Consider the following 19872-nt stretch of genomic DNA (forward strand, 5'->3'; position numbering starts at 1 on the left):
TGTGGGGCGTATGTTTAGTCCCACCTTGGGTGTTTATTAAGTGTATATCTTAATTTTATAAGTGATTATGAAAAGTCTAAATTGTAATTTGACTTGTCCTTTTAGTTTATAAGTATAGATGTCGCTAACCTTAGTTATATGGCCAACCCTACATAATCATCTTATTAAGTCTGTTGCATGGCTTGTGTCATGCTAATCCACTTAATAAACGTGCTGTGTTAGGATTAAGATTTTTTTTAATTAAAATTGGTATAATCTTACTTAGATTGATTGGATTAACCAATTATGAATTCAAAAGGAGATGTTAGTAAAACTTAAATAATTTTGTGTGAGAAGAAAGAATTTTTAAAGTTTTCACCTTAGATTTGAAAGTGAGTAGCCTTCCTCTTTATTTCACGTGGAAACTTTTTGGATGCTTCCTTGTGGCATTGGCCTTCATACACATGGTGAGCATATATGCTTTCAAAAGAGATTTCAATGACGAATTGAGGATTGGGGATGGTCCGGATGGAAAATGGGTACGTATTGGAAAGGACAATTAAATATATTCCAACTCCAACCACTTATGAGGTTCATTATTAGTCCGGTTGGTACTCTTTGACAAAGTTGCAAAGAGTATAATTGGCGAATGTTTGAAGATTTGGAGAAAATAATAAACCAACTCTAAACTTATTTTGTTGGGCACTTTGTTTGATTTGGGTACGTGTTTGGGGACTCGCAAATAGAGATTCCATTTCTATTTTTATTGAGTCTGTATCTCTTTGTAAGGTCTCTTGTATATTTTGTAATTCTTTGTCTATTTCATGCCAAGTTAGAAATTGGCAAGATGCCTAGAATCTAAATACTTTTGTTTAAGCATGAATAAAACAGAGTACATGGAATGTAAATTTAATATATGTAGAAATAGAGACAAAGAAGTGATAAGACTTGATGATCAAGAGATTTTAAACAGCAAGAGTTTATGATATCTTGGATCAATAATTTATAAAGATTGAGAGATCAAAGAGGATATAAATCATAGGATAAGAGCAGATTGGATTAAGTGGAGAAGCATATAGGAGTATTGTGTAACCGTTGAATACCTATAAGATTGCTATACAACCAACTATGCTTTATGGTATGGCACCAAATGTTTGGTTGTTAAGAAGTAATATATCCGTAAAATAAGTGTAGCTGAAATGAGAATGTTAAAATGGATAAGCAGGAATACATGGAAAGATAAGAGTCAAAATGAGGATATCTACTTAAAGATAGGGATAGTTCTTAAGATGGTTTTAACATATTCAACGGAGAGTGAGTAATGAATTGGCAAGAAATAGTGATTTGATCCTAGTCAATGATACCAAAAAAAAGGGAGAGAAATGCCAAAAGTAACATTAATTGAAGTAATAAAAAAAAATTGATATGTCAATTAGGGAATTATCAGAGAGCATAAATTTAGATAGATAATTATTCAATGCCAAAAGTAATATAATTGTTGAGAATTCATAGCCAACTCTAAAATTTTGGAACTAAAACTTCGTTGTTGTTGTTGTTTATACTACTTCATGCCTTTCTTTATATGATATAGTCTCTTAATAAAAATTTTGGTGCCTATAAAAAATATATATATTCTAATCTAGTTCGCACAAAAACCCATCGAAAAATTCCATAAGCATTCCAATTCAATCTATCTTATTAAATTAGTTAGCATTCGTTTGATATATCTTATTTTCATTGATTTATTTTGTTTGATATAGCTTATTTTCATTGATTTACTTTTTGCTAAAGTGTACCTAAAAAAAGGAGAGCCAAACCACACCAAGACAACATTGCACGGCAGCATTTAACTTTTTACTAAAATAGTGTAATTATTTGATAATGGTTCTAAGGAACTGCCTTCAATACCTTACTTTTATTCCCATGACAACCATGCTTAGAAGTAAAGGACCAAAGCCGCAGCCCATCCAATACTCAGAAAAGAAACATCAGTATCATTTTATTATAGTATCGAAACTAGGATGCATCCACGAAGGATATCCACCAAACTTATAAGCTAATATATTAAGCAGAACTAAAAACATAAACTAAAGTCATAATAATGATGAAGCTAACAAATGTGTAAATGCCTTAGTTAGGAAAGGACCTGCAATTTACCAAGACTTTTGTTATTTTTGATAATCCGGCTTTGTACATTTGCATTCTTTTATTTTATGACAATTTGGGTTTGTACTGTGAGAGTAGCTGTCCTCAAACATCTATTAGTTATGGTTAATTAGTTTATGAAAGTCGAATTTTACCAAAAAAAATAATGGAATATAATATCAGTTTTCAACAAAATCACACGCTAGGAGCCTCCAAAGATAGATGAAAGAGAGATTAAAGAAGAGGTGGACCTGAATGTGGTGGGTTACAGTGGGTACGTGTATTCTTCTAGGCCTGAGTTTAGTGAGTCCAAGCCTGAGTCTGAGTGATACTACTGATAGTCTCCATCTTCCGTAACCTAAAACTGTATTTATAGTTAACCCTTCCAATGATCCTAAGAGGCGATTGGTCCTTTTCCCTAATCGCGGTAAGATTAAATAAGGGTTTAGTTAACCCTACCAATGCAACTATGAGGCTGTTGGTCTTTTAGGGTTTCAAAGTTTCAAACACTCGGGGATTATTAAGTTCATAATCTTTTAATTTTTTGAATCTTTTAGTTATTTTTGGCAAAAATTCAATGTGCATTTTCTAATTTTGTTTACATTCAATTAAGTAGGAGAAAATTGGCATATAACACCAATTTTCAAACATATTTGTTAGTTAGCACGTTTCCAAACTTATTAGCAAACTAACATCTCGAGTCTCCCAGATTCGAGTTCACTGTAGCAACTCGAGTCTTGAAAATTCGATTTCCATGTGTTGGCAAGTTGAAATTGAGTATTAAAAACTCGAGTTCCTCAAAACAAAACTAAAAGAACAAAATTCATGAACAACTTCAGCTCCTCACGTGTGAGCTTCAGGTTTCACTCTCACCTTCAATTTCTCACAGGACTATATAGCATCCTTCTAGGTCTCACCTTCAAATCCTTCACAGGTCTTCACCAGCAAGAACAAACCTAAACCCAAAAAACACCCCATTCAAAACCTACAAAACCAAACCCAACAAACGCACCACCACCTCATCCTGATCCTGATTACCGCCTGGGTTCAAACCTCATCCCAATCTCGATTGCCACCTGGTTTCACTGCTTGGAGCCTGGGTTTGTTGCTTCATGTTACTGTTTTGATTTCACTGGGTTTGTTGCTTCGTGATTCTGTTTTTGTTTTACAGAAATCAAGTGTTAAAGAGTCGAGTTCACATGGAACTCAAGTTTGTAAGACTCGAGTTGCTATAGTGAAATCAAGTCTAACAAACTCGAGATGTTAGTTTGCTAATTAGTTTGAAAACAATGCTAACTAATGAATATGTTTGAAAATTGGCGCTATATGCCAATTTTCTCCCAATTAAGTATTCTAAGTTTCAAATTATTCAATTAAAACTTCTCCATCAATTTTATTAAAATTAAAAAAATATATATTTGATTTTTTTAATAATTAATTGGATTTTTTTTTATTTAAAAAAATTTGAAGAAAAAATGAATTAAAATTTGGACACTTAACTACAACATTTAAGAAAATTTGATGGAGAGATCTTAATTGAATATCCTTAAAACTTAGAGGACTCAAATTGAACGAAAGTAAAGTTAGAAAACTCCAATTGATTTTTGTTAAACTTAGTGAGTGTTTGGCTGCGCGTCTCTCCCCTTGCGTTTGCATTTTTTTTTTTTTTTTTCAGCGCCTCTTGCATTATTCATGAGACATGAACAGTGCATTTAGGCTTATGAACAGTAACCCACACTGTTTATGCACGTGGATTAGACTGTGCAGGAGACATTGTGCACTGTTCACGAGACCTACAATCACTTTATTTAGAAAAAATATTAAAAATGGTCTCACAGTACTATTTACACATTTAAAAATTATTTTGCTTCAATGTTTTTAATTTTCAGTAAAATAAGTTGTATCCAAACGGACTCTTAAAGTATGCAATTTGCATTTTTGCCTAGTTTTTTATTTTTTATTTTTTTGGGTCTATTAATAATATACGGGTCAGGTCAGGTACCTAATCCATCGACAACAAAAAAAACCCTCATCCCCAAATTCCTTATCGGGTCGGGAAAAACCTGAACCCATCGGGCCAGGGACGAAGCAGGTACTCGTTCGTTACCCGCGACCCAGCTGAGCTATTTGGTACCCAATCTCGATGATGTTCCTCATAAAGTGATGCTGTTGTGTTGGATGGCGTATGTTATGTGGGTATCTTTCCTGCATGGGCCTTCCTACTTAAAAACGGTTTTATACATGTGTTGTGTTATTGTCCAACAACAAATGGAGTAGTGGGCTTTTTGGGGTGTTAAAATTCAACAACAGTCCTTATTCCCAAAAAAAAAAGTACATAACAAATCAACAATTTCATAATATTCTCAACTTTTTTTTTTTTTTGAGAATCATAATATTCTCAACTTAATAATTAATTGTAGATTCTGGTGAGCTCATATATGAGTTGGTAAACTAATTTAGAAATTTTAAAAATGGTGGTCCAACTCATTGCCATTTTATTTTAGAAATTAGAGCAGTTCATGATAGTTTATTTTGGTATCAAGGGAATTTGATGCTATAACCTGTGCTAGATTCAATCAAATTTGGTTTTCTATTGGATTCCTTCCTTAACTAATAATCGTCATCTCTCTTTTTATTGTTTTGTTACCCATAAGTTTCCCTTCCTCTCTTTTTTATCCCTTTTTGAAGGGTAAGGCAATTTTCACAATCGACAACGACAATCCTAAACAAAAACAAATTAAAAGGAAAGCGAAAGAATCTTTCTCGAAATTGAAAAGAGGAAATCTTGTTCATAATTATTAGAATGAGTAGAGATAAATTACTAAAATGCTAAATTTACTAATGAAATATAACAAAATGCTCTTGCATCAGTGGAGGAAAAGCTAAATTTTTTGGCTATTGAGCTACAACGCATAGCTATCATTGTGTGTTCGCATTTGTAGTTCACATGCTAAAAACAAAAAAATTTATTAAAAGATATATTATTTTATTGTGTTGGTAGTAGTGGTTGTTGTTTATTGTAATGGATATATTATTTCATTGTGTTATTTATATTATTTTTTGTGTTTAATGCTAAAATAAAACAATTAATATTAAGTGTTTTGTAAAGTGAAATGGTAAAATAGATAAAGTAGATTTTTGTATTTTGAAGCAAAACAATAACATTATGAAAATTAAAGAATAATCTCGTTAAAAACAACCAAATCTCTTTGTGGTGGTTTTTTTGTGTCTTGGGCTAGATTGTTCCTGCCATACTATGACCCTATGATTTTGGGGTAGGAGAGTTGGAACTGGCCTAATTGAAACTCACCTTAGGCCAGCTTGTACGCAAGTTAGAGCTCGGGTAGGAATCTTGAGCATGTCACGTGCTCATGGCAGGAAATACTATTACAAAATGTTATAGCAGGAAAGACATAATACAACAGGATAACTAAAACATCTTAACTAAAATATTTCCTACTGACAACAATAATACTTGAACAGTTCCACAAATGGAAAGTATGATAACGTAATTATAGCAGGAATAGATTAATAGCAAAAAGAAGTCACGTTAGTTTTTTAATCAACCATGGCAAAGGAAAAGAAGATTAGCTAGCTAAAAGAATGGGCTTGAGTCTTCAGCAGATTCAAGTCCAAAAAAGGGGAACCAATCTCCAATGTGGGTAACCTCAAAAGGAAATCCTATCATAGAAATTACTCACTTTAGAAAATGGACCTAATTAGTTTGATCTCAGATTCTTGACTTGTTAGAGAGTGGGCTATTGGGAGGGAGAAAAGTGAATTCTAAGTTTCAAATTATTCAATTAAAACTTCTCCATCAATTTTATTAAAATTAAAAAAATATATATTTGATTTTTTTAATAATTAATTGGATTTTTTTTTATTTAAAAAAATTTGAAGAAAAAATGAATTAAAATTTGGACACTTAACTACAACATTTAAGAAAATTTGATGGAGAGATCTTAATTGAATATCCTTAAAACTTAGAGGACTCAAATTGAACGAAAGTAAAGTTAGAAAACTCCAATTGATTTTTGTTAAACTTAGTGAGTGTTTGGATGCGCGTCTCTCCCCTTGCGTTTGCATTTTTTTTTTTTTTTTTTCAGCGCCTCTTGCATTATTCATGAGACATGAACAGTGCATTTAGGCTTATGAACAGTAACCCACACTGTTTATGCACGTGGATTAGACTGTGCAGGAAACATTGTGCACTGTTCACGAGACCTACAATCACTTTATTCAGAAAAAATATTAAAAATGGTCTCACAGTACTATTTACACATTTAAAAATTATTTTGCTTCAATGTTTTTAATTTTCAGCAAAATAAGTTATATCCAAACGGACTCTTAAAGTATGCAATTTGCATTTTTGCCTAGTTTTTTATTTTTTATTTTTTTGGGTCTATTAATAATATACGGGTCAGGTCAGGTACCTAATCCATCGACAACAAAAAAAACCCTCATCCCCAAATTCCTTTTCGGGTCGGGAAAAACCTGAACCCATCGGGCCAGGGACGAAGCAGGTACTCGTTCGTTACCCGCGACCCAGCTGAGCTATTTGGTACACAATCTCGATGATGTTCCTCATAAAGTGATGCTGTTGTGTTGGATGGCGTATGTTATGTGGGTATCTTTCCTGCATGGGCCTTCCTACTTAAAAACGGTTTTATACATGTGTTGTGTTATTGTCCAACAACAAATGGGGTAGTGGGCTTTTTGGGGTGTTAAAATTCAACAACAGTCCTTATTACCAAAAAAAAAGTACATAACAAATCAACAATTTCATAATATTCTCAACTTTTTTTTTTTTTTTTTTTGAGAATCATAATATTCTCAACTTAATAATTAATTGTAGATTCTGGTGAGCTCATATATGAGTTGGTAAACTAATTTAGAAATTTTAAAAATGGTGGTCCAACTCATTGCCATTTTATTTTAGAAATTAGAGCAGTTCATGATAGTTTATTTTGGTATCAAGGGAATTTGATGCTATAGCCTGTGCTAGATTCAATCAAATTTGGTTTTCTATTGGATTCCTTCCTTAACTAATAATCGTCATCTCTCTTTTTATTGTTTTGTTACCCATAAGTTTCCCTTCCTCTCTTTTTTATCCCTTTTTGAAGGGTAAGGCAATTTTCACAATCGACAACGACAATCCTAAACAAAAACAAATTAAAAGGAAAGCGAAAGAATCTTTCTCGAAATTGAAAAGAGGAAATCTTGTTCATAATTATTAGAACGAGTAGAGATAAATTACTAAAATGCTAAATTTACTAATGAAATATAACAAAATGCTCTTGCATCAGTGGAGGAAAAGCTAAATTTTTTGGCTATTGAGCTACAACGCATAGCTATCATTGTGTGTGCGCATTTGTAGTTCACATGCTAAAAACAAAAAAATTTATTAAAAGATATATTATTTTATTGTGTTGGTAGTAGTGGTTGTTGTTTATTGTAATGGATATATGATTTCATTGTGTTATTTATATTATTTTTTTATGTTTAATGCTAAAATAAAACAATTAATATTAAGTGTTTTGTAAAGTGAAATGGTAAAATAGATAAAGTAGATTTTTGTATTTTGAAGCAAAACAATAACATTATGAAAATTAAAGAATAATCTCGTTAAAAACAACCAAATCTCTTTGTGGTGGTTTTTTTGTGTCTTAGGCTAGATTGTTCCTGCCATACTATGACCCTATGATTTTGGGGTAGGAGAGTTGGAACTGGCCTAATTGAAACTCACCTTAGGCCAGCTTGTACGCAAGTTAGAGCTCGGGTAGGAATCTTGAGCATGTCACGTGCTCATGGCAGGAAATACTATTACAAAATGTTATAGCAGGAAAGACATAATACAACAGGATAACTAAAACATCTTAACTAAAATATTTCCTACTGACAACAATAATACTTGAACAGTTCCACAAATAGAAAGTATGATAACGTAATTATAGCAGGAATAGATTAATAGCAAAAAGAAGTCACGTTAGTTTTTTAATCAACCATGGCAAAGGAAAAGAAGATTAGCTAGCTAAAAGAATGGGCTTGAGTCTTCAGCAGATTCAAGTCCAAAAAAGGGGAACCAATCTCCAATGTGGGTAACCTCAAAAGGAAATCCTATCATAGAAATTACTCACTTTAGAAAATGGACCTAATTAGTTTGATCTCAGATTCTTGACTTGTTAGAGAGTGGGCTATTGGGAGGGAGAAAAGTGAGTAGTCTATTGGTGCATGCTTTTACTCCTATCACTCATATTTTTCTTCCTCACTCTCAATTTTCTTGTTTTCTTTCTTTTCTTTCTTTTCCGCTGTTGTTGTTCACTTGTTGTTCCTCCTTTTTTTTTTGTTCACTATGCACATCTATGACCTTTTTATACTGCCTACCATGGCAGGATTTACCATTTTTATCTCTTAACTACTTTTGGCCTGTTGTGGGTGTCCTTCTAGAACTGCCTACTAGTCTGCTAGCTGCCCAGCCACCACCATTACATTGTGCTGGCCATGCCATGCCTCATTCCCAAACAAAAATAGTTTTTTTTTTATTTTTTTTTTTCTATTTCCCTTGGCACTTCCATTTGGATAAGGGCTGGGTTTCTCTCTTACCAACTTTTATAACATATACCTGGTGATTCTAGCTCATGTTTACCTCTTTTGGATAGGATGTCATCCCAGCAAGACATTTCCCCCAAAATAGCTTGAGCGGGAACTCCAAAATAGGCTCCCCCTTCTCCCCACCGCCAGACCACACCCTCTTTTATCTCTGACCCATGGCCCACCTTCCTTGTATTGGTTGGGTACATATAGGTGATGCCTGAGCCTTGTGTGCATGCTTCACTCCATATAAGTCCATTGCTTTTCTGGCGTTCATGTGTTTTCCATTGCCTACAGGTTTGTCTAACTATGCTGCACGCTTTGGTGCTTGTTTAACTCTTGTGGCATGAATGATTTCTTAGGTCTTCATGCTTTGTGTCTCATTTCTTCTTCGAGTTGAGCATTGCTTAGGTGTGGGCTTTCTCTTCTTTAATTAAACCCGTGTCTCCTTTCATCCCTTGTTCGTGGACTGGCTAGTGTTCTTGCCACACCATTGCATTATTTCTGCTATGATATCATTTACCCTTGTTTACTTTATTATTACTTTTGGGCTTATGAGCTAAAGTGCCTGCTATGCCAGTTTCATATATTATTCCTCCCTTTAGTCTCTACTGCCCAATATTCTTGCTGGGCCAGTTCATACAACATCTCGAGCTTCCTTGGCCCATTTCATTCCTTGGGCATCCTTAGCCCGTTTCATTCTTTGGGCATTCTTGGCCCATTTCATTCTTTCCTACTTCTTACATTCTCATGGGCTTTTGCTAAATCCTTTGGGCTTCCCTGACTCAATTACAACATCCTTTGCCTTTGGGTTTATTGGCCTTCGAATCAATCCCATTTATTAATTCCTTTCTTTGGGCTCCTCCAACCCATTTTGCTTTCTTTCCATTTCTCATGATTCCCATGGGCTTATTACTTAATTTTTTAGGGCTTCCTTGGCCCGTTTGCTTTCTTTGAGACCATTTATTATTTTTGTGGGCTTGTGAACCATCATTCCTACCATCCTGGCCTAATGGTCCTTACTTTACTACTTTTGTTCTCCACCTTCCTCATATTGTTGGGTTTCTTCTGTCATTGGACCCTTTTGTCAAAATGGGCATCAACACTTATAACAACTTCTATGTTAAAAACAACCAAATCCCTAATAACAACTAAAGGGAGTCAAGTTTGCCAAGAGTATTGTAACACTGACTATTCTTGTATTTCAATGAAAACATTGGTGATTTAAATCTTTCTCCTCTATTATTATAACTATCAAGTTATTCAAAGAAAGGTGGGCAAGTCTTACTCTCGAGTCTTGCAACATGTTTATCACTTTCTAAGAAGAAAGATTAAAGAGGGCACTATCACGTTTAGCCACCAAAAAAAAAAAAAAAGAAGAAAGGAGGAGGGCATTGTCGCATTGAATAAAAGTAGACCAATTCCTTAAGAGTATTGATTTCAGATATATATTTTTACAAACTTTTTTTATGGGAAAAGAAAAAAAACAATTAGCTTTTTTATGATTTTTTTTATATTTTTCATAAAAGCGATATCAAAATTTTCTTAAAATGGTCACTCCACAAGTATAAGTGCTTGTTGGGTGGGGGGGGGGGGCAAAGGCTGGAATTTAAGTCTCCAAGAGGAAGTTTTACACACATATACACTTAGATTAGACTAGAGTAGAATATCTACCTTGTATCTAAAAAAAAAAACAATTGCCCTTAGGGCACCCGTTTGAAAACGCTTAAAAGTAATACTAGACTAATGTCACGAAAACTTGAAGAAAGTACACACAATACTCTCTTTGATAGAACAGAAACTAAACTGTTAGTTTCTGGTAATGAACCTTGAATCCACAAGGTTTTAAAACTGGAATTCACTAGAGAAAGAAATTGACAAAATGTTTGTATTTTATTGATAATAATCTAATTTACCTTTGAAAGCTACAAAAAATATAAATACTAAAAAAGTATAACCCTAGGATAATTAGGAAATGTGCGAAACCCTAATTCGTACTAATTACGAGATTAGGTGACAAAATACCGAATTTTACCAAAAATAGTAAAATTGAGTTAAATGCAAAATTATAAATTACTAACTTTAAAGGTCATCCCAAAAAAATGAGTCCTTATTCTGACTTTTGAGTAAAAAGTTATTAAGGAAACAAAAATTACTGAAAACGGTAAGATTACAATTTTCGAGGCTAAACGGAGGAATTTGCCAAAATCAGGGGTACCTCGTGGCAAAGTCATGACTATTACTTAGAAGACTGTTTCTTTTCAACCTGTCAAATTTCATACGAATCCAACTCCATTGCTTAAATGATTTCTACTAGTACCTTTTAGCCTTGCGCAATTTTAAGAACATTTGAGAGTTCAAGAAGACTATAACAGTCTTTCTACATAACAGACGAAAAGGGAATGGGTAAAAATTTCTTTTGAAATTAAATAAACGAACTAGATTCCTTGTTAAAGCTTACACTCAAACAAGTTAAGATCTATGGTCCCAAGCATATCTGCAGAACGTCGATCATTATTCTGCGTCCAACGTCGGCACACCAATAACTGTCTTTTGGCCAAAGACATTAAGACGACCTGTCATTCATTTGATTATGTGAACCCCATGTCCCCTATTTTGAAGGACGACTCAGCTCATCTTCACCTGCCCTCTAAAGGACAGCTCAAACCTTCTACAGTACTTGTTACATGTACAGCTATCTTCCCTCTCCTGGTGACAAATACAAAGTGGTCACATTCTCATGAACTGAATCATAGGCCTATTACTTCAGTTTAATGCAAAGCCTTGTATGTGGCATTCATTTTTTTTATTTCTTTCTTGCAAGAGGTGGTGTGGTTTATATTAGAGCTCACTTTAAAATAAATACATAAAGTAATTAGAGCTCATTTAAAGAGGGGAAAAATGGTTGTTACTTCCTTTATTAGTTATTACCAAAAAGAAATGGTATTACTTTATAAATTTGGTATGGGATACTAACCGAACAATTATTAAAGCTAGAGGAGCCCTATTTGGTTAGGATACTTCAGCTTGGTATGGGGTACTGACCAAACAATTTATTTATTTTTTTAATAAGAAACAAACACACATTCAAACAATGGAGAAAGAACAAAGTTCTTATGCAAAAGTACACGATAAATTTTACTAAAAAATCATCGTAACTTTTAAAAGATGATAAAGTAAATTATATTACACACAATGCATTCTTTTATGTAGCATAGACAATTAAGAGAACAATTTCTTTTTTTGCAAAATGCAATTTTACTTTATGACCTTTTAAAGACGTATCTCATGGGTCTTCTGTTTTTCATTTTTTTTTTTTAATTTTTATTATGCTTATCCCTTTGTGACTTTGTCACCCGATAATTTACAAGTTTAATACAACTTTTTGTCTGATTGAAAAACTTTTTATATTTATTGGAAATTCTACCAATCAGGGGTTTTCTAAATTTCTTGGAACTTCTACCAATCAGGGGAGTTCTATTTTGCTTGGTCCTTATGTCGCTGCGTGATATATGGTGGGTGTAGGGACATCACCCAAAATCCAGCGCACACCAGACAAAATTTACAAGCGGTCGTTAGTAAACCACGCCAAGGAAAAGTATTGCTAGAAGCACATTGAGATAGTAGATAGAAAGGCAGTAAACAAATCTACTTTGACTTTGACAAATATTAAAGGTTCAAAATTGTTTGTGTAATTTTATTCTTAATATGAGTCATGATTTGAACTCCTCAATAAACTATATTATATCTTCGGTCAATTTGGTGTCAAATAAATTTAAGTTTATTCACAAGTTATTTGATTAATCTCTTCTTTTCTCTTATGTTCAGGTTCTTTCGATAATAACATTTTTTGAAAAAGAAATCATTTTTTAAAGGACAAAATTTATCCCTTTGTGACTTTGTCACCCGATAATTTACAAGTTTAATACAACTTTTTGTCTGATTGAAAAACTTTTTATATTTATTGGAAATTCTACCAATCAGGGGTTTTCTAAATTTCTTGGAACTTCTACCAATCAGGGGAGTTCTATTTTGCTTGGTCCTTATGTCGCTGCGTGATATATGGTGGGTGTAGGGACATCACCCAAAATCCAGCGCACACCAGACAAAATTTACAAGCGGTCGTTAGTAAACCACGCCAAGGAAAAGTATTGCTAGAAGCACATTGAGATAGTAGATAGAAAGGCAGTAAACAAATCTACTTTGACTTTGACAAATATTAAAGGTTCAAAATTGTTTGTGTAATTTTATTCTTAATATGAGTCATGATTTGAACTCCTCAATAAACTATATTATATCTTCGGTCAATTTGGTGTCAAATAAATTTAAGTTTATTCACAAGTTATTTGATTAATCTCTTCTTTTCTCTTATGTTCAGGTTCTTTCGATAATAACATTTTTTGAAAAAGAAATCATTTTTTAAAGGACAAAATTTAGTTACAAAATTAATTGTAACTTAAGGCTACAACTTTACTCAATAAAATAAACATTACCACATATTTTGAAAATCTAACCGTTAAATTGCATGTTCTTTATGCTCTTAATACACATATCAAATTTTGTGTCAATCGGATATTATTTACTATATAATCTATTAGCTTATATTTTATGTATAATTTTAAACTACAAAAACTTGCAATTTAAACAATTTATTAATGGCATAGCTATTTATATTTAATTTTTAAATATTTTGTAAACATGGAGAATATAAGAAGAAAATGTAATTTAATGGTGGATTTGTCAAAATTCACCTCCAATAAAAAGATATTGAGTAAGGTCGTAACCTAAAACTACAACCAATTTTGTAGCTAAACTTTGTCATTTTCTAAAATACATTTTCTAGAAAACTATCTCAGTTTCCTATATTTAGTAATGACATTAAAATGGGCTGAAAAAATTATCTCTTGATTTTCCTTATTTAGTTTTGTGTGGATAGAGTTGTTTTCCAAAAATTTTTAGTAAAAAACAATTATATCTCATGTCAAGCTTAAATAAAAGAAGTTAAGAGATAATTTTTTAGAAAATTTTAGTGAAAAGCAACTATATCTCATACCAAGTTAAATAAAGAAAGTTAAGAGATAATTTTCCCTCAACCAATTTTTTTTTCTAATACTACCAAACACAGGAGGAAACTATCTTCACATAAAGTTTTTCGTTGAAAAAACAGAGTGTTAAATAGTAAACACCACGACTAACAGTTTTTACCCCTTCATAAACCTATAAAAATAATAACTAAATTAGAATTGAAATTATTATTTTTTTTTTCTTTTATTAACTTATCAATATTAAATTTATCAACCTTATATTGTTAAAAATTATATATAATCTTTATTACAAAATAGACTATTTATTATACTATCAATATGTTATAAATAGTAATTTTATATCTTATGAACTCATTACAAACTTATACAATTTGATATCAAGTTTATGTAAGTATATTTTTTCCTAAATGTATACTGTGGGATCAAAGAATTTGGCAACCACGACCCACTTTATACTAAGCCTAGGGCCCACGTCGAGGAGGAAGAAATGGTCGAGGACGAAAGAAGCAAGTCCAAAGTACCCTGAAACATCATCAAGGGCGATCCTATCCTCGGCCAACTGAGATCACAGAAGGAAAGAGTGGCATGCCATCAAAGGCAGCCTCCCAGAACTTTCCAAAGAAAAAGACAAGTATAATGGGTCAGCCATGAGAGCATGGTGGAGGAGCAATTCAAGGAGAAGCTGTCACCTCTACATAAAATACCCACAACTAACGTCCTGGCCGTATTAATGAGGAAGTGACCCCTGAACATGGCTGCCTTGGTTGCTGCAACTCACAGGAGGTTTGGTAAAGTGGCTGATGGGACAAACACTCGAGTAGTGACTTGCATGATAAACAAACGGAGGGCCAAGATCAACTGAAAGAGAGTATATAATGTAAGGAATCCTCTAAGAAAAAGGAGAAAAACATAAAACACAACAACAATTTGTATTGTCTTCGAAACCCTTGTAACCTGACACTGAAGAAATAATAAGAATAGCAAGCCCCTCAGAGGAGGGCCGAGGACCAACTTTCACACTTTAGTCCATGTCCTAGTTATTCGGTCTACTCATAACTATGTTTAGTTGTTGTAACCCTCACTAAGGCCTAGTTCTTTAACCCATTCTCTACAAATTCATTGTATTTGGCTAGTTGGGTCTAAGTCCACTCATCCAGTAGAAGAAGTGCTCAAATTCAGTCCCTACAATTGGCGCCGTCTGTGGGAAGAACTTGTGTGTTAGTAAGGGCAACAATTGAGCATGGTAGGATCAGGCCCTCATCAAGTAGGCTCCCATCAGCCTAAACCAGTTGGATCCCAACAACAAAGTAACTTTCTCGACCTTGAGCGTAACTGAAATGAGGAGAATGGAAGGTTTTGAGAGGGAAGTGTGCACACTACCCAAACTAGTAGAAGCCACTCTCGCGTGGGCAGTCACATGCCCTAGAGATAAAATGACAACTAGCCCATGCGATCAGAAGAAGTTAGGAGTCACGTATCCTAGAGACAGAATGATAAGTAGGCCATGCAACGAGAGATAGACAACTTAAAGAGAAAGCTACGCCGTGTACAACGAAGGCGATCTCATTCTAGCCCTGACATGCCCTCAAATGATGAAAGCGACGATGACTATAGGCAAAGATCGAGAACTCCTCCAAGTGAGACCTTCTCTCACGAAGAGGAGCACTACCAAAGACGTAAACATAAAAGCCCATCTCCTAGGGGCTTGGGAAATGATGCCATGAGTAAGGCACTAGATCAACTCTCCAAGTCACCTTTCACACGCCAAATAAAAGGGGCTACGCTTCCTTGGCGATTCCAACAGCCAATCTTTGCCATTTATAACGGCAGAATAGATCCCGTGGAGTATGTGAGCCAGTTTAACCAAAGGATGGCTGTCCATTTTAAAAACGAGGCGCTGATGTGCAAGGTTTTCCCATCTAGCTTGGGACCGGTGGCGATAGGGTGGTTCAATGGCTTAAAAACGAATTCCATAGATTTGTATAGGCAGTTAACCCAAGCTTTCAGCTCCCACTTCATTACAAACAGTAGAGCTCCCTTGAGTGCGTTATTGTCTTTATCTATGCATGATGGAGAAACTCTGAAGGCCTATTCGGATAGATATTGGGAGATGTATAACGAAATGGATAGCAGTTTTGATGACGTTGCCATCAGCACCTTTAAAAACACTCTCCTAGTTGAGCACAGCTTGAGAAAGTCTCTGATTGGCAAGCCTGCCACCAGTGTGTGCCAACTGATGGATCAGATCGATAAGTATAAGCGAGTAAAAGAAGACCAGCTGCAAGGCAAGGGAAAAGGGAAGGTTATCCCTCAGGAGATGAGGGATTTTAGGTCGAATCAATATAATAGCAACCGCTCGATGAGAGATTTCGTAGGGCAACCCGAAGCAACCAACACACAGACCGTCAATGCTGTATTCCGAGAGCTAGTGCATCGAGTGTTGGAGAGAATAAAAAATGAGCCATACTTTAAGTGGCCAAATAAGATGGCGGGAGAATCCATGAGGCACAATCAGAACTTTTATTTCCAATACCACCAGGACCACGGACATACCACAGAGAACTGCAGGAACCTCTGGAACTACCTGGACCAGCTAGTCTAAGAAGGAAAGCTAAAGCACCTTCTGCATCATTCTAATGGTCATCAAGGCCAGACCCATCAGGAGCCCTAGAGAGAAACTGCCCCAGGGCCACCTATAGGGACGATCAATGTAATCCTGGCAGGGCCAGGAAGAACAGGCCCGCACCGTGTACTAGTGTTGTCTGTGGCTCAAATGCCTGCCAAGGAGTCCCAACTAGAGCCGAAGAGGGCCAGAATGAAGTTCCACCCAATCCTGAGTTTTTTAGAAGAAGATAAGAATGGAACCACCCAGCCCCATGACAACGCGCTGGTGATCACTCTCAGAATAAGGGACTACGATATGAAAAGAGTGATGGTGGATGATGGCAGTGGGGCCGAGGTCATGTACCCCAACCTCTATAAGGGGCTGAGGTTAAAACCGGGAGATTTGATGCCTTATATCTCTTCTGATGAGCTTCGACGGGAAGCTTGTTATTCCAAAGGGCATGATTAGGCTACCCATCCAGACCAGCCTAAAGATAGTGGAGTTGAACTTTATTGTGGTGGACACCTACTCTCCATATATAGCCATCATCGGTAGGCCTGGGCTCCATACCTTAGGGGTTGTTACCTCTTCCTTGCATTAGAATATGAAGTTCCCGTCAGGGAACCAGGTCCTCAAAATTCGTGGTTGCTAATCCACGGCAAGGCAGTGTATGGTGGCTTCCATTTCACATCGACTCGATGTAGAGCCCTCGACCTCTGCTGAAAAGAACTTATAGCAATCAAAGGCCCCGTTGTCGCCTCCTGATACAGCTGCCAAAGAGGCGAAATGTAAAGATTTAGAGAAGGTGGTCATTAGTGGTACCTAGAGAAGTTCTTTCAGGTCGGTGTTCAACTGCCTCTTTAGGAGAAGAAGGATTTGGTTGAGTTTCTCAAAAGAAATATTGACATATCTGCATGGGACGCTTGTGATGCCCCAGGGATTTATCCGGCCTTCATCTGTCACCATCTCAATGTCAACCCATCATCACTCCCAAGAAATAGCCACATTGGCACCCATTAAGAGAGCACGCCGATGCGATTAGGGACGAGGTGAAGAAGCTTAAGCTTGTAGGGGCTATCAAAGAGGTTTTTTTACCCCGAATGATTGGCCAACACCGTGGTGATCAAGAAGAAAAGTGAAAAATGGCGGATTTGTGTGGACTTCACGGACCTAAATAAAGCATGCCCAAAAGACCCGTTCCCCATGCCTCGGATAGACCAGCTCGTGGATTCAACCGCGGGCCATCCTCGGATGAGCTTCTTAGATGCCTTTCAAGGCTATCATCAGATACCATTAGCCCTGGAGGATTAGGAGAAAACAACCTTCGTGACACCTGTGGGAAACTACCACTACAAAGTAATGTCGTTCGGCCTAAAGAACGCAGGATCCACTTATCAAAGGATGATGACGAGGATGTTCGAGCCACAGTTGGGCAAGAGCATCGAAATCTATGCTGATGATATGGTGGTGAAGAGTAAAGTGGTATTCGAGCATTTAGGAAACCTCGGCAGCACCTTTGATGTCTTATGGAATCACAAGCTGTGCCTAAATGCATCCAAATGCTCATTTGGTGTGGGATCAGGCAAGTTTTTAGGCTACATGGTTACTCGTAGGGGAATTAAGGTTAACCTTGACCAAATCAAGGCTATTAATGATTTAAAACCATCGCAAAACACCAAGGAGGTCCAAAAGCTTACTAGAATGATAGCAACCTTGAATCGATTCATTTCCAGGTCGGCGGATAGATGCAGACCATTCTATCTCTTGATCAACAAGTGGAAAGGATTTGAGTGGTCCGAGGACTGTATTGTGGCCTTCCAACAACTCAAAGAGTACCTTTCCCGGCCACCTATTATGTCCAGTTCTGAGGCCGATGAAATCCTATACGCATATATTACTGTGGCCTTTCATGCTGTGAACTTGGTGCTAATACGGGATGACAATGGCCTTCAAAAGTCAGTCTATTATGTAAGCAAGTTACTACATGAAGCTGAGGTCAGATACTTACTTTTAGAAAAAGCCATACTAGCTGTGATCCATGCCACGCGAAAGCTTCCCAATTACTTCCAGGCTCACACAGTGGTCATACTAACCCAACTACCCTTGAAGTCTGTACTTCAAACTGCTGATTACACTGGAAGGATTGCCATATGAAAAATAATTCTTGGAGCTTTTGACATCAAGTACATGCCTCGGACCTCCATAAAGGGTCAAGTCTTGGCGGCTGAGTTTGCTGAACCACCTGTAGAAACAGCGGTAGAGAAGCGAAATGTGGATGGAAAATCCATTGGGGTAATCTCTACACCCAGACCCTCATGTTGGAAGCTGTACATTGATGGCGCAGCAAATCAAAGGGGGTCCGGAATGGGGCTAGTCCTAGTATCTCCTGAGAAGACTATCATAGAGAAGTCCCTGAGACTTAAGTTCTCGGCCACAAATAATGAAACTGAGTATGAGGCCTTGTTACAAGAAATGGCCATGATGCAAAAAATGGGAGAAAAAGCAGTAGAGATGTTCTCGGACTCGAGATTAGTAGTGGGCCAGGTAAAGGAAGAGTTGGAAGCTAGAGATGCGAGGATGCAAGAGTACTTAAGCCAAGTCAAACGCCTGCAGTTAGATTTTGATCTTTTCAGCTTGTCACATGTCTCCAGAAGTGGAAACACCCATGCTGACTCATTGGCCACGCTTGCTACTTCCTCGACGGGGGGCCTGCCTCGGATTATTCTTGTCGGGCATCTGGATAAGGCAAACGAGGTCTAGAAGGCATGATTCATGTCCACCAAGTTAGAACTGGTCCTAGCTAGATGGATCCTATAATGAGATTCCTCAAAGATGATATTCTGCTCGAGGAGAAGTTAGAGGCTGAGAAAATATGAAGAAAAGCTCCTCGGTTCTGGTTGTTTGAGGACCACAAATTGTATAAGCGCTCCCATTCTGGGCCATATTTATTGTGCATTCACCCTGAAACGTCAGAATTACTGCTTGAAGAGCTGCACGAAGGGATCTATGGGAGCCACATAAGAGGAAGATCTTTATCGCACCAAGCAATTACCTAGGGATACTGGTAGCCGGGGATGCAGGAGGAAGCTCTAGAATATGTTAATAAATGTGACCAGTGCCAAATGTTTGCCTTAAATATTCATCAGTCAGGAGGGGTCCTCAACCCTCTATCCAGTCCATGGCCATTTGCTCAATAGAGCCTGGATATTGTAGGCCCTTTCCCCAAGGCAGTAGAAAATAAGAGATATATGTTGGTCGGCACAGATTATTTCACCAAATAGGTCGAAGCTGAGCCATTGGCCATATCAAAGATGTGGAAGTTAAGAAGGTCATCTGGAGGAACATTGTTACATGATTCGGGGTCCCCCACACCCTCATTTCAGATAATGGACTTCAATTTGACAGCAAAGCTTTCAGAAGATACTGTTGCGAATTGAGGATCACCAACAGGTACTCAACTCTAACTTATCCTCAGGGAAATGGATAGGCTGAGGCTGTCAACAAGGT

At 36.3% G+C, this 19872-nt stretch overlaps 1 protein-coding gene across 1 annotated transcript; it reads left to right on the plus strand.

Moving 5' to 3' along the window:
- The first annotated feature begins 15264 nt into the window (after positions 1–15264).
- On the plus strand, positions 15265–16362 carry LOC111996031 (uncharacterized). Its single transcript, XM_024027967.2, has one exon. It carries the CDS (start codon positions 15265–15267, stop codon positions 16360–16362), a length of 1098 nt encoding a protein of 365 aa, XP_023883735.2.
- Positions 16363–19872: the final 3510 nt, after the last annotated feature.

This window comes from Quercus suber, unplaced genomic scaffold, assembly GCF_002906115.3.
Source record: "Quercus suber isolate HL8 unplaced genomic scaffold, Cork oak 2.0 scaffold_184, whole genome shotgun sequence".
Lineage (NCBI taxonomy): Eukaryota > Viridiplantae > Streptophyta > Magnoliopsida > Fagales > Fagaceae > Quercus > Quercus suber.